Genomic DNA, 12,483 nt, shown 5'->3' on the forward strand with positions numbered 1-12,483 from the left:
CTTCAGATTGGTTTCACAGGTTGGCGCAACATCGAGGTCTGTAGGGCCTGTACTGTGCTACAATGTTCTATGTTCTATGTTCACTATCAGAGAGTCAGTGTTGAGGGAGTGAGCACTGTCAGAGGGTCAGTGCTGTGGGGGTGGGCACTGTCAAGAGGGTCAGTGCTGTGGGAGTGGGCACTGTCGGAGAGTCAGCACTGAGGGAGTGCCACACTGTCACAGGGTCAGTGTTGAATGGGTGACCACTGTTGGAGGGTCAGTGCTAAGGGAGTGGGCACTTTCAGATGGTTGGTGCTGGGGGAGCAGACACTGTCAGAGGGTCAGTGCTGAGGGAGCACCACTACTGGAGGGTCAGTGCTGAGGGAGTGCCACACTGTTGGAGGGTCAATGTTGATGGAGCGCTGCACTGTCGGAGGGACAGTGCTGAGGGAGCACCGCACTGTTGGAGGGTCAGTGCTAGGGAGCACCGCACTGTTAGAGGGTCAATGTTGAGGGCGTGCTGCACTGTCAGAGGGTCAGTGTTGAGGGAGAACCACACTTTTGGAGGGTCAGTGCTGAGGGAGCAATCACGGTCAGAGGATCAGTGTTGAGGGAGTGAGCATTGTTGGAGGGTCAGTGCTGAGGGAGTGCCACACTGTCAGAGGGTCAGTGCTGAGGGAGTGCCACACTGTCGGAGGGTCAGTGCTGTGGGAGTGCTGCATTGTCGGAAGATCAGCGCTGAGGAAACGCTGCACTGTTGGAGGGTCAGCACTGAGGAAGTGCTGCACTGTCGGAGGGTCAGTGCTGAGGGAGTGCCACACTGTTGGAGGGTCAGTGCTAATGGAGGGCTGCACTGTTGGAGGGTCAGTGCTGATGGAGGGCTGCACTGTCGGAGGGTCAGTGCTGAGGGAGTGCCGCACTGTCGGAGGGTCAGTGCTAATGGAGGGCTGCACTGTTGGAGGGTCAGCGCTGAGGGAGGGCTGCATTGTCAGAGGGTCAGAGCTGAGGGAGTGCTGCGCTGTTAGAGAGTCAATGCTGAGGGACGGCTGCACTGTTAGAGGGTCAGTGCTGAGGGATCACTGCACTGTGGGAGGGTCAGCGATGAGGGAGGGCTGCACTGTCAGAGGGTCAGAGCTGAGGGAGGGCTGCACTGTCAGAGGTGCTGCCTTTCTGATGAGACATTAAACTGAGACCCCACCTAACCTCTCGGGGCAGGTGGAGGAGAGGGTGTGGGTGGGGATGTGGGAGGCGGTGTGTATAAAAGATCCAATGGTCACTAATGCTCTCTGGGGTCCTGAGGCCAATATTTATCCCTCAAGTAACATCACTGTAAACAGATGATCTGGATCATTCTCAGATTACTGTGTGTGGGAGCTTGCTGTATGTTTAGCTGCGCCATATCCTCTATTACCATAAACCATAAGAAATAAGAACAGGAGTAGTCTATTCATCCCTTCAAATCGTATCTCTTCCCTGAATACCCTTACTTGAGTGACCACATTTGAAGAAGTTTTAATTGGTTGTAAAGCACTTTAAGACGTACATGGGCCATGAAAGGTGTTACCCAAATGCAGGCTTTCCTCCTACCTCCAAATAAGGGTCACAGCAGACATGATGCATTAACTCTGCTTTCTCTCCTCAGGGTCTCCCTGGACCTGCTGAGTTTCTCCAGCATTCTGTGTATTAATTCTTGGAGGTTTGGTTTTGCTGTGTTGCCAATGATACAAAATGTGGCTGCAATGGCAGAGGGAGGTTTTTTGATCGACTGCATCCTTCTCCTCTGCAAGGGTTAGAGATACTTGACAGACGACACTAACACGTCAACTGTTCACTGACATTTTAGACCGTTCAGTATCATACACTTCTTGTTCCATTTTGTACTGTGCAGCAGGAAGGTTCCAGTGACAGGGAGAAAGCTGGGGAATGTTCGAGGGTCAGGAGTAAAGTCTGGAACAGTGTAACGATCTGAGGTGGATCATCAGCTCTTGGCCTGGCCACCTCAACAGCTTCAGCCTTTTTGGAAGGGGATAATGGCTTAAAGGAGGATCCAGCCTTCCAGGGAATCTAGCCCAGAGCACAGTCAAAGTTGGGAGGTGTGTCTGGGAACTGGGAAACTGTGTGATTAAATAGAATGGACAGCTTTCGGAATTTGCAGGATTTGGGTGGAAAGCTCAAAGAACAGGGACAAGAGGAGTATTGCAGTCGAGACTGAGGGGGATAGGTTGAAATTCTGAGACTGATAAAATCATCTTCTGCTGTTTTTAAATCTTCCTACTTGTAGCTGAGGACAGAATGAGTAAACCTGATGGTAATATACACCGTGAGGAACACAAACAACAACCTGTGACTGGCGACTACTCACTGGGGCTTTGGGAAATTCTGCATGGCCTGGTTTTAGAGGAATGGGTGTCACTGTCAGGAAGAGATCTTATCCCACTCTCAGACGCTCACTGGATAAAGAGCACTGTGCCAGGGAACAGCAGCTCACAAAACAATTCCTGCTGCTGAAGAGTCAGTTTGTCAGTGAGGAACACAGCAAGTGATCTTTAGCTGGTACTGGCCTTGGCTTATGCACACACTAACTCACTATCAGCTTCAGTCACCAACAGGGACACAAACAAAGCCATTGATTAACAACCAAAGTAGAATTGAGTGTGTGTGAGTGCATCTACTGTGGTAGGACAAACTGTCCCTGGTATCGAGAAACAGCAGCACATTTCAATCGATAACAATCTGATGACAACGGCTGATTATATAGTGAAAGTACAAGTGTACTGGAACTATGGAGCTGCAGAGCACTGTCCCTCGCCACTTTCCCTCTCCCTTTATCTTCTGTCCCCTCTGGCAGGTAACTCTTTAACACAATCGGAGCACCGTCTCCTCTCGGTCCAGGGGAACTCAGTCGATCAAAGACATGCCCACCCCTAGCTGCTATCAGTTCTGATGAAGAGTCACCAGACTCGAAATGTTAACTCTGCTTTCTCCTCACAGATGAGGCTTGAGCTGCTGAGTTTCTTCACAATTTCTGTTTTTGCTTCAGATTTCCAGGGTCTGCAGTTCTTTATTTGATTTCAGTCAATCTGACTGATCTGTATGTTTCCTGGTCATGGTCATTTACAGAATTGACAGTCCACAAAGAGGCCATTCAGCCCTCCTGCTGACATTGCTGTAGACCAGGAGCCTCCATTGATTAGATTAGATTAGATTAGATTACTTACAGTGTGGAAACAGGCCCTTCGGCCTAACAAGTCCACACCGACCCGCCGAAGCGCAACCCACCCATACCCTTGCATTTACGCCTTACCTAACACTACGGACAATTTAGCATGGCCAATTCACCTGACCTGCACATCTTTGGACTGTGGGAGGAAACCGGAGCACCCGGAGGAAACCCACGCATACACGGGGAGAACGTGCTTACCCCATCCCCTTCCTCATTGTGTGCTTCCCCCTTGGTAACACATGGATATGATTCATTTGACATTTCCCCAAAGGAGCTTTCAATTCCAGATTTTACTCTTTTTTAAACCGGACTGGTAGGACTTCAAATCATACCTTCCACCTCAAATTAGGACACGACCACAGCATCACAAGATCCTCTTTGATTCCAAGTTTGATTCATTGAGTTTCAATTCCACTAGCCGCTGGTGTAGGATTTGAAACTGTGTCCCCAGAGCTCCTCAGTTATTCTGAACTGTTTGCTCAGGTACATGTGTCCTTGCTAGGAAGGCACCCCAATGGATACAATGCAATGCCTTTCACAACCCAATGATATCGTAAAGCTCCTTACAGCAAAGAACATTTTTTCAAAATGAGTTACATAATCATTATATTTTGATAAAGAAGGGAATTCCGCCCACGCTGGAGAATTACAGAAAGATAGGTAGTCACTATCCACAAAACTCTGTGATTTATACTCACCCTTCGAAGCCGTCGGTCATTTCCAGTGCGAGCAGGAGCGAAGGTAAGACCGTTTGGTTTTAAACGAACCAGGCCAGGTGTTAGAATTAGAGGTAGGTGAGCACTTTGGGGATAGTGACCATAATTCGGTGATTTTTACTCTCGTGATGGAGAGGGATAAGTGTGTATTACAGGGCAAGAGTTATAGCTGGGGTCAGGGAAATTATGATGCGGTGAGGCATGACTTAGGATGTGTGGCCTGGAAAAGTAGACTCCAAGGCAAGAGTGTAAATGATATGTGGAGCTTGTTTAAGGAGCAACTATTGAGTGTCCTTGATAATTATGTACCTGTCAGGCAGGGAGGAAAGGGTCGTGCGAGGGAGCCGTGGTTTAATAAGGAATTGGAATCCCTTGTTAAATGGAAGAGGGCAGCCTATCTCAAGATGAGACGTGAAGGTTCAATTGGGGCGATTGAGAGTTATAGGGTAGCCAGGAAGGACCTGAAGAGAGAGTTAAGAGCAGCAAGGAGGGGACATGAAAGGTCCTTAGTCGGTAGGATTAGGGAAAACCCTAAGGCTTTCTATAGGTATGTTAGGAATAAAAGAATGACTAGGGTAGGAATAGGTCCAGTCAAGGATAGTAGTGGGAAGTTGCGTGTGGAGGCGGAAGAGATTGGGGAGACACTGAATGAATACTTTTCTTCAGTATTTACTCAGGAACAGGGCATTGTCGTCGATGTGAATACTGAGTCACAAATAAGTAGAATGGATGGCTTTGAGGTATGTAGAGAAGAGGTGTTGGAAATCCTGGAAAAGGTGAAAATAGATAAGTCCCCTGGGCCTGATGGCATTTATCCTAGGATTCTCTGGGAAGCAAGGGAGGAGATTGCAGAGCCATTGGCCTTGATTTTTATGTCCTCTTTGTCTACAGGAGTAGTGCCAGAAGACTGGAGGATAGCAAATGTGGTTCCCTTGTTCAAAAAGGGGAGTAGGGATAACCCTAGTAACTATAGGCCGGTGAGTCTCACTTCTGTTGTGGGCAAAGTCTTAGAGAGAATTGTAAGGGATAGGATTTATGCACATCTGGATAGGAATAATGTGATCAAGGATAGTCAGCATGGTTTTGTGAAGGGCAGGTCGTGCCTCACAAACCTTATTGAATTCTTTGAAAAGGTGACGAAGGAGGTTGATGAGGGGAAAGCGGTAGATGTGGTATATATGGATTTTAGTAAGGCGTTTGATAAGGTTCCCCATGGTAGGCTACTGCAGAAAATACGGAGATATGGCATTGAGGGTGAGTTGGAGGTTTGGATTAGGAATTGGCTGGATGGAAGAAGACAGAGGGTAGTAGTTGATGGCAAAGTTTCTTCATGGAGTGCCGTCACTAGCGGTGTTCCGCAAGGATCTGTTTTGGGACCATTGCTGTTTGTCATTTTTATAAATGACCTGGAAGAGGGGTTAGAAGGTTGGGTGAGCAAGTTTGCGGATGATACGAAAGTCGGAGGAGTTGTTGACAGTGAGGAAGGATGTGGCAGGTTACAGCAGGATATAGAGAAGCTGCAGAGCTGGGCAGAAAGGTGGCAAATGGAATTCAATGTAGCTAAATGTGAGGTGATTCACTTTGGGAAGAATAACAAAAAGATGGGGTACTGGGCTAATGGTCGGATACTTGGTAGTGTGGATGAGCAGAGGGATCTTGGTGTCCATGTACACAGATCTCTGAAAGTTGCCACCCAGGTAAATAGTGCGGTGAGGAAGGCATATGGCGTACTGGCTTTTATTGGTAGAGGAATTGAGTTCCGGAGTCCTGAGGTCATGATGCAGTTGTATAAAACTCTGGTGCGGCCGCATCTGGAATATTGTGTGCAGTTTTGGTCGCCATACTATAGGAAGGATGTGGAGGCACTGGAACGGGTGCAGAGGAGGTTTACCAGGATGTTGCCTGGTATGGAAGGAAGATCGTATGAGGATAGACTGAGACACTTGGGGCTATTTTCATTAGAGAAAAGAAGGTTTAGGGGTGACTTGATTGAGGTGCACAAGATGATTAGGGGGTTAGATAGGGTTGACAGTGTGAACCTTTTCCCGCGTATGGAGTCGGGTATTACAAGTGGGCATAGCTTTAAATTAAGGGGGGGTAGATATAGGACTGATGTTAGGGGTAGGTTCTTCACTCAGCGAGTCGTAAGTTCATGGAATGCCCTGCCAGCAGCAGTGGTGGACTCTCCCTCTTTATGGGCATTTAAGCGGGCATTGGATAGGTATATGGAGGATAGTGGGTTAGTATAGGTTAGGTGGGCTTGGATCGGTGCAACATCGAGGGCCAAAGGGCCTGTACTGCGCTGTATTTTTCTATGTTCTATGTTCTAAAACCATCTTTTCCCAATGAATGTGCCTCTGACCTCCCACCCTCCTTCGGGAGGGTTAGGCCATGTTTATTGACAGGTGCATTCCCGTGGGTGAAATGCAGCGACGATCAGAATGGTTTCCCGCAGACCCTCCCATTCTTATCACCTGCTAGAGGCATATTGGATGAATTTACAGGCTGACAATCAACCAGTTTGGCTATGTCATGGGCACAGCTCCCAGGGACAGGGACAGAAGTCATGGCTTTCTGTGCTGCTGCCTTGGGCCCCCTGATGTGCCACCCTATCCTAGGCACTGCCCATGGCCAACAAGTCCCGGTATTGCCCTCAAACCCCAAAGCAAGAACATTATCCACTGCATCACACAACCTGGTTCCACAAGTAATGGGGCAATAATTTGTTTTAATGTTGTTGGTTAAGAGATAAACCAGGTTTAGGGAATGAATATTACCTCACATTCAAGTCTACTGTACTTTTTCAGGGAGGATTGATTAGATTAGATTCCCTACAGTGTGAAAACAGGCTCTTCGGCCCCACCAGTCCACACCGACCCTCCGAAGAGTAACCCACACAGACCCATTTCCCTCTGACTAATGCACCTAACACTATGATGTCTAAGAGTAATTTGAACATAAGATTGAGAATTTTAAACTTGAGGAATTGATAGACTGGGGGATAGTGAAGGTGCTAGGTATAGAGATGGATGGGTGACCAGGACTTAGTGCTGTCAGGATATAATCAGTAAACTGAGTTGAGTGAACTTAAGTTTAGTGAGCTGTAATGTGTGAGGTCAGAGAGGAATGTGTTGGAATAATTGTTAGTGCAGGTCACCATGAGCGTGAAATAAGACCAAAGTCTGATTTACTCAGGATCTGATCTAAAGCTTTCTCAGGCTCCTGCTCATCCTTTGAAGCTTTGCTCCTTGGTCCTGATGTAGATGTTGAGAGCGTAAGGAACCAGGGACATCCTGACTTTACTCTTTACACAGAGCTCCCCTCATTCAACAAAATTAGTTCATAGCTGTTTGTAATAGAAACAGTGTGTTGTCATTAATAAAGACCAGACTGTGCACGTAGGGGTCAGAAGGCTTGTGCTCAGCCTTTCACTTTAACAAAGACCTGTGTCTTGTGCCTTGGAGAGTTAGCAACCATTCTGTTTGGGATTAAGTAAAAAAGCAAATACTGCATCTGACACAATTCCAATGAGATCATGGCTGATCCGGATCTTAACTTCACCGATTTGCCTTGATTCCGTAACCCCTAATCCCACTACTAACAAAATAAAAATCCACCAATCTCAGTTTTGAACTTGTCACTTCATTTTTTATTTCAGATTCCCAACATCATTCCTGAACACCCTGGCTCAAAGCTGAAGCTATTGCTCCCTAATTCTGCCCTTCACTTCACCAATCACACAACCTCCCACCTTCTAGTCCCAATTGCGAATGGCCAGGAAAGGGACACATTAAAGCCAATTAAACTTAAAAAATCCAACTGGCACCTCATGATTAGATTACTTACAGTGTGGAAACAGGCCCTTCAGCCCAACAGGTCCACACCAACTCCCCTACCCCTAACACTACAGGCAATTTAGCATGGCCAATTCACCTACGACTGTGGGAGGAAACCAAAGCACCCAGAAGAAACCCACGCAGAGAATGTACAAACTCCCCACAGTCAGTCACCTGAGATGGGAATTGAACCCAGGTCTCTGGCACTGTTAGGTAGCAGTACTAACCACTGTGCCACCCACCATTTAGAAACTCCAGAATAATTTGACAAAGTAGCAGGTGTCAACTTAATAAGACACCGAAAAAAGGTTTATTTATTATGGACATTAAAATCTCTCAACAATAAAAAGATAGGCAAATCACAGTCTTAATTGAATATGCTTGACTCCTCCTTTTCAAGACAAATTGTAAGTTACAATAAATCCAACTCCAGACTGATCAAACCTCTGGCTCTCGATAAAGCCTTTGGAACAATTAAGGTCGCTAATGTAATGAACCACTGAGCGTGAACTTATCGTCATTGTAGACAACTGCATATGGGAAAAAATAAGCAAGTCCAGTGATACAAAACAGCTAAATAAAATAAGCTCACAAATAAATGCAGAGTACTGCAGATGATAGAGATCTATAATAAAAATGCTGGAGAAATTCAGCAGCTCTGGGCAGCGTTTGTGGAGAAAGAACAAAATTAACGATTCGAGTTTGTTCTGCCTGTTCTTAACCACCAAAGCAGAGTTATCCCAGATCCTAAACATTGTTTCTCTCGAAAGGGGATGCCAGGACCTGCTGAACTTCTTCAGCACTTTGTTTTATATTGTAAATAAAATAAGCTTCAAGTTGCTTGAAAGAATGTTGTCGTTCATAAACACTTTGTATTGTCAAAGCGAATTATTGTCAGCATTTTATAGAGTTGTGCCCATTGATTCCTGTGTGAGGTGGCCACAGTCACAAACACTACACAGAACATTTCAAAGGACCTGGGCTGTGGAGCCAAGATGGCCAGATAACCGGAAGTGACGCAATGTGAATATGGTCTATCGCGGTGGCAGCCTCAGAGAGTGAACGTGAGAGGCTGGAACGGGGCGGACGTGACACTAAACAAGGGCGAAGTGGGCAGCAGGAGCAGGGCGGAAGTTTGCGACCGGTGCGCGGCGGACGTGACACACATCGAGGGGAAGTGGGTAACTAGAACGGGGCGGAAGTTGGCTGAAATAGGGCGAGGGAGCAGGGCGGAAGTTGGCGGGGGAGCGGGGCGGATGTGATACACATCGAGGTGAAGTGTGCACTGGAGTGGGGCGGAAGTGACGTGAGGAGGGCGGTAGATGTCCAGCGGAAGTGAGGCTCGGCTGTCCGCTTGCCGGCGCCATGAGGCTGTCGCGGCTGAAGCTCCGCTCGGTTTTTGTCGTCTATTTCTTGGTGTCGGTTTTGGGCCTAATGTACGCGCTGCTGCAGCTTGGTCAGTGCGCCAGGCGGAGGCGACCGAGCTCCGGGGTCGGCGGGGAGGTGGGGGATCCCTGAGGAAAACTCGAGAAGGGAACGAAAGGCCGTTCGGTCCGTCCCCAGTGAGGCAGGACCCACCCGCCCCACCCCCCCCCCCATCACCCCCTCCATCACCCCCTCCCCCCCCCATCACCCCCTCCCCCCCCCATCACCCCCTCCCCCCCCCATCACCCCCTCCCCCCCCCATCACCCCCTCCCCCCCCATCACCGTCCCCCCCCATCACCGTCACCCCCCCATCACCGTCACCCCCCCATCACCGTCACCCCCCATCACCGTCACCCCCCCATCACCGTCACCCCCCCATCACCGTCACCCCCCCATCACCGTCACCCCCCCCATCACCGTCACCCCCCCCATCACCGTCACCCCCCCCATCACCGTCACCCCCCCATCACCGTCACCCCCCCATCACCGTCACCCCCCCCATCACCGTCACCCCCCCCATCACCGTCACCCCCCCATCACCGTCACCCCCCCATCACCGTCACCCCCCCATCACCGTCACCCCCCCATCACCGTCACCCCCCCATCACCGTCACCCCCCCATCACCGTCACCCCCCCATCACCGTCACCCCCCATCACCGTCACCCCCCCATCACCGTCACCCCCCCATCACCGTCACCCCCCCATCACCGTCACCCCCCATCACCCCCCTCCCCCCCATCACGGTCACCCCCCCCATCACCCCCATCACGGTCACCCCCCCCATCACCCCCCTCCCCCCCCATCACCGTCACCCCCCCATCACCGTCACCCCCCCATCACCGTCACCCCCCCATCACCGTCCCTCCCCATCACCGTCACCCCCCCATCACCGTCACCCCCCCATCACCGTCACCCCCCCATCACCGTCACCCCCCCATCACCGTCACCCCCCCATCACCGTCACCCCCCCATCACCGTCACCCCCCATCACGGTCACCCCCCCATCACCCCCCTCCCCCCCATCACGGTCACCCCCCCCATCACCGTCACCCCCCCCCATCACCGTCACCCCCCCCATCACCGTCACCCCCCCCCCATCACCGTCACCCCCCCCATCACCGTCACCCCCCCCAATCACCGTCACCCCCCCATCACCGTCACCCCCCCCATCACCGTCACCCCCCCATCACCGTCACCCCCCCCATCACCGTCACCCCCCCCATCACCGTCACCCCCCCATCACCGACACCCCCCCCATCACCGTCCCCCCCCATCACCGTCCCCCCCCATCACCGTCCCCCCCCATCACCATCACCCCCCATCACCGTCACCCCCCCATCACCGTCACCCCCCCATCACCGTCACCCCCCCATCACCGTCACCCCCCATCACCGTCCCCCCCCATCACCGTCACCCCCCCATCACCGTCACCCCCCCCATCACCGTCACCCCCCCCCCATCACCGTCACCCCCCCCCATCACCGTCACCCCCCCCCATCACCGTCACCCCCCCATCACCGTCACCCCCCCATCACCGTCACCCCCCCATCACCGTCACCCCCCCCATCACCGTCACCCCCCCCATCACCGTCACCCCCCCCATCACCGTCACCCCCCCCATCACCGTCACCCCCCATCACCGTCACCCCCCCCATCACTGTCACCCCCCCCATCACCGTCACCCCCCCCATCACCGTCACCCCCCCCATCACCGTCACCCCCCCCGTCACCGTCACCCCCCCCGTCACCGTCACCCCCCCGTCACCGTCACCCCCCCCGTCACCGTCACCCCCCCGTCACCGTCCCCCCCCATCACCGTCACCCCCCCATCACCGTCACCCCCAATCACCGTCACCCCCCACCCCCCCGTCACCCCCTCCCCCCATCACCGTCACCTCCCCATCACGTCACCCCCCCATCACCGTCACCCCCCCATCACCCCCTCCCCCATCACCCCCTCCCCCCCATCACCCCCTCCCCCCCATCACCCCCTCCCCCCATCACCGTCACCCCCCATCACCGTCACCCCCCCATCACCGTCACCCCCCCATCACCGTCACCCCCCCATCACCGTCACCCCCCCATCACCGTCACCCCCCCCATCACCGTCACCCCCCCCATCACCGTCACCCCCCCCATCACCGTCACCCCCCCATCACCGTCACCCCCAATCACCGTCACCCCCCACCCCCCCGTCACCCCCTCCCCCCATCACCGTCACCTCCCCATCACGTCACCCCCCCATCACCGTCACCCCCCCATCACCCCCTCCCCCCATCACCCCCTCCCCCCCATCACCCCCTCCCCCCCATCACCCCCTCCCCCCCATCACCCCCTCCCCCCATCACCGTCACCCCCCCATCACCGTCACCCCCCCATCACCGTCACCCCCCCATCACCGTCACCCCCCCATCACCGTCACCCCCCCCATCACCGTCACCCCCCCCATCACCGTCACCCCCCCCATCACCGTCACCCCCCCATCACCGTCACCCCCCCCATCACCGTCACCCCCCCCATCACCGTCACCCCCCCCATCACCGTCACCCCCCCCATCACCGTCACCCCCCCATCACCGTCACCCCCCCCATCACCGTCACCCCCCCCATCACCGTCACCCCCCCCATCACCGTCACCCCCCCCATCACCGTCACCCCCCCCATCACCGTCACCCCCCCCATCACCGTCACCCCTCCCATCACCGTCACCCCCCCCATCACCGTCACCCCCCCCATCACCGTCACCCCCCCCATCACGTCACCCCCCACCCCCCCATCACCCCCCACTCCCTCCCCCCATCACCATCACCCCCCCATCACCGTCACCCCGCATCACCGTCACCCCCCACCCCTCCATCACCGTCACCCCCCCATCACCCCCTCCCCCCATCACCGTCACCCCCCCATCACCCCCAACTCCCACCCCCCCATCACCATCACCCCCACCCCCCCATCACCGTCACCCCCATCACCGTCACCCCCACCCCCTCCCCCCCCATCACCGCCTCCCCCCATCACCGTCACCCCCCCATCACCGTCACCCCCCACCCCCCCCATCACCGTCACCCCCCACCTCCCCATCACCGTCACCCCCCATCACCCCCTCCCCCCATCACCGTCACCTCCCCATCACCGTCACCCCCCCATCACCGTCACCCCCCACCCCCCATCACCCCCACCTCCCACCCCCATCACCGTCACCCCCCCATCACCGTACCCCCCCCACCCCGTCACCCCCACGCCCCCATCACCGTCCCCACCCCCACCCCGTCACCCCCACCCCCCCATCACCGTCCCCCCCCC

The 12,483-nt window shown here is 53.8% G+C and overlaps 1 protein-coding gene across 3 annotated transcripts in view; it reads left to right on the plus strand.

The window, feature by feature from the left end:
- Positions 1-9,064: 9,064 nt before the first annotated feature.
- b3gat3 (beta-1,3-glucuronyltransferase 3 (glucuronosyltransferase I)) overlaps positions 9,065-12,483 on the plus strand; it is a 39,043-nt gene continuing 35,624 nt past the window's right edge. The window contains exon 1 of one of the 3 annotated variants that reach the window (XM_043682550.2): positions 9,065-9,210. In XM_043682550.2, coding sequence (XP_043538485.1) covers positions 9,120-9,210 — 91 coding nt within the window. In that variant the 5' untranslated portion in view covers positions 9,065-9,119. The remainder of the gene's footprint in view (positions 9,211-12,483) is intronic. The other 2 variants (XM_043682552.2, XM_043682551.2) reach the window with 2 other exon arrangements.

This window comes from Chiloscyllium plagiosum, unplaced genomic scaffold (genome assembly GCF_037043375.1).
Source record: "Chiloscyllium plagiosum isolate Xiang-an unplaced genomic scaffold, Cpla_swu_hap1 HiC_scaffold_46, whole genome shotgun sequence".
Classification (NCBI taxonomy): Eukaryota; Metazoa; Chordata; class Chondrichthyes; order Orectolobiformes; family Hemiscylliidae; genus Chiloscyllium; species Chiloscyllium plagiosum.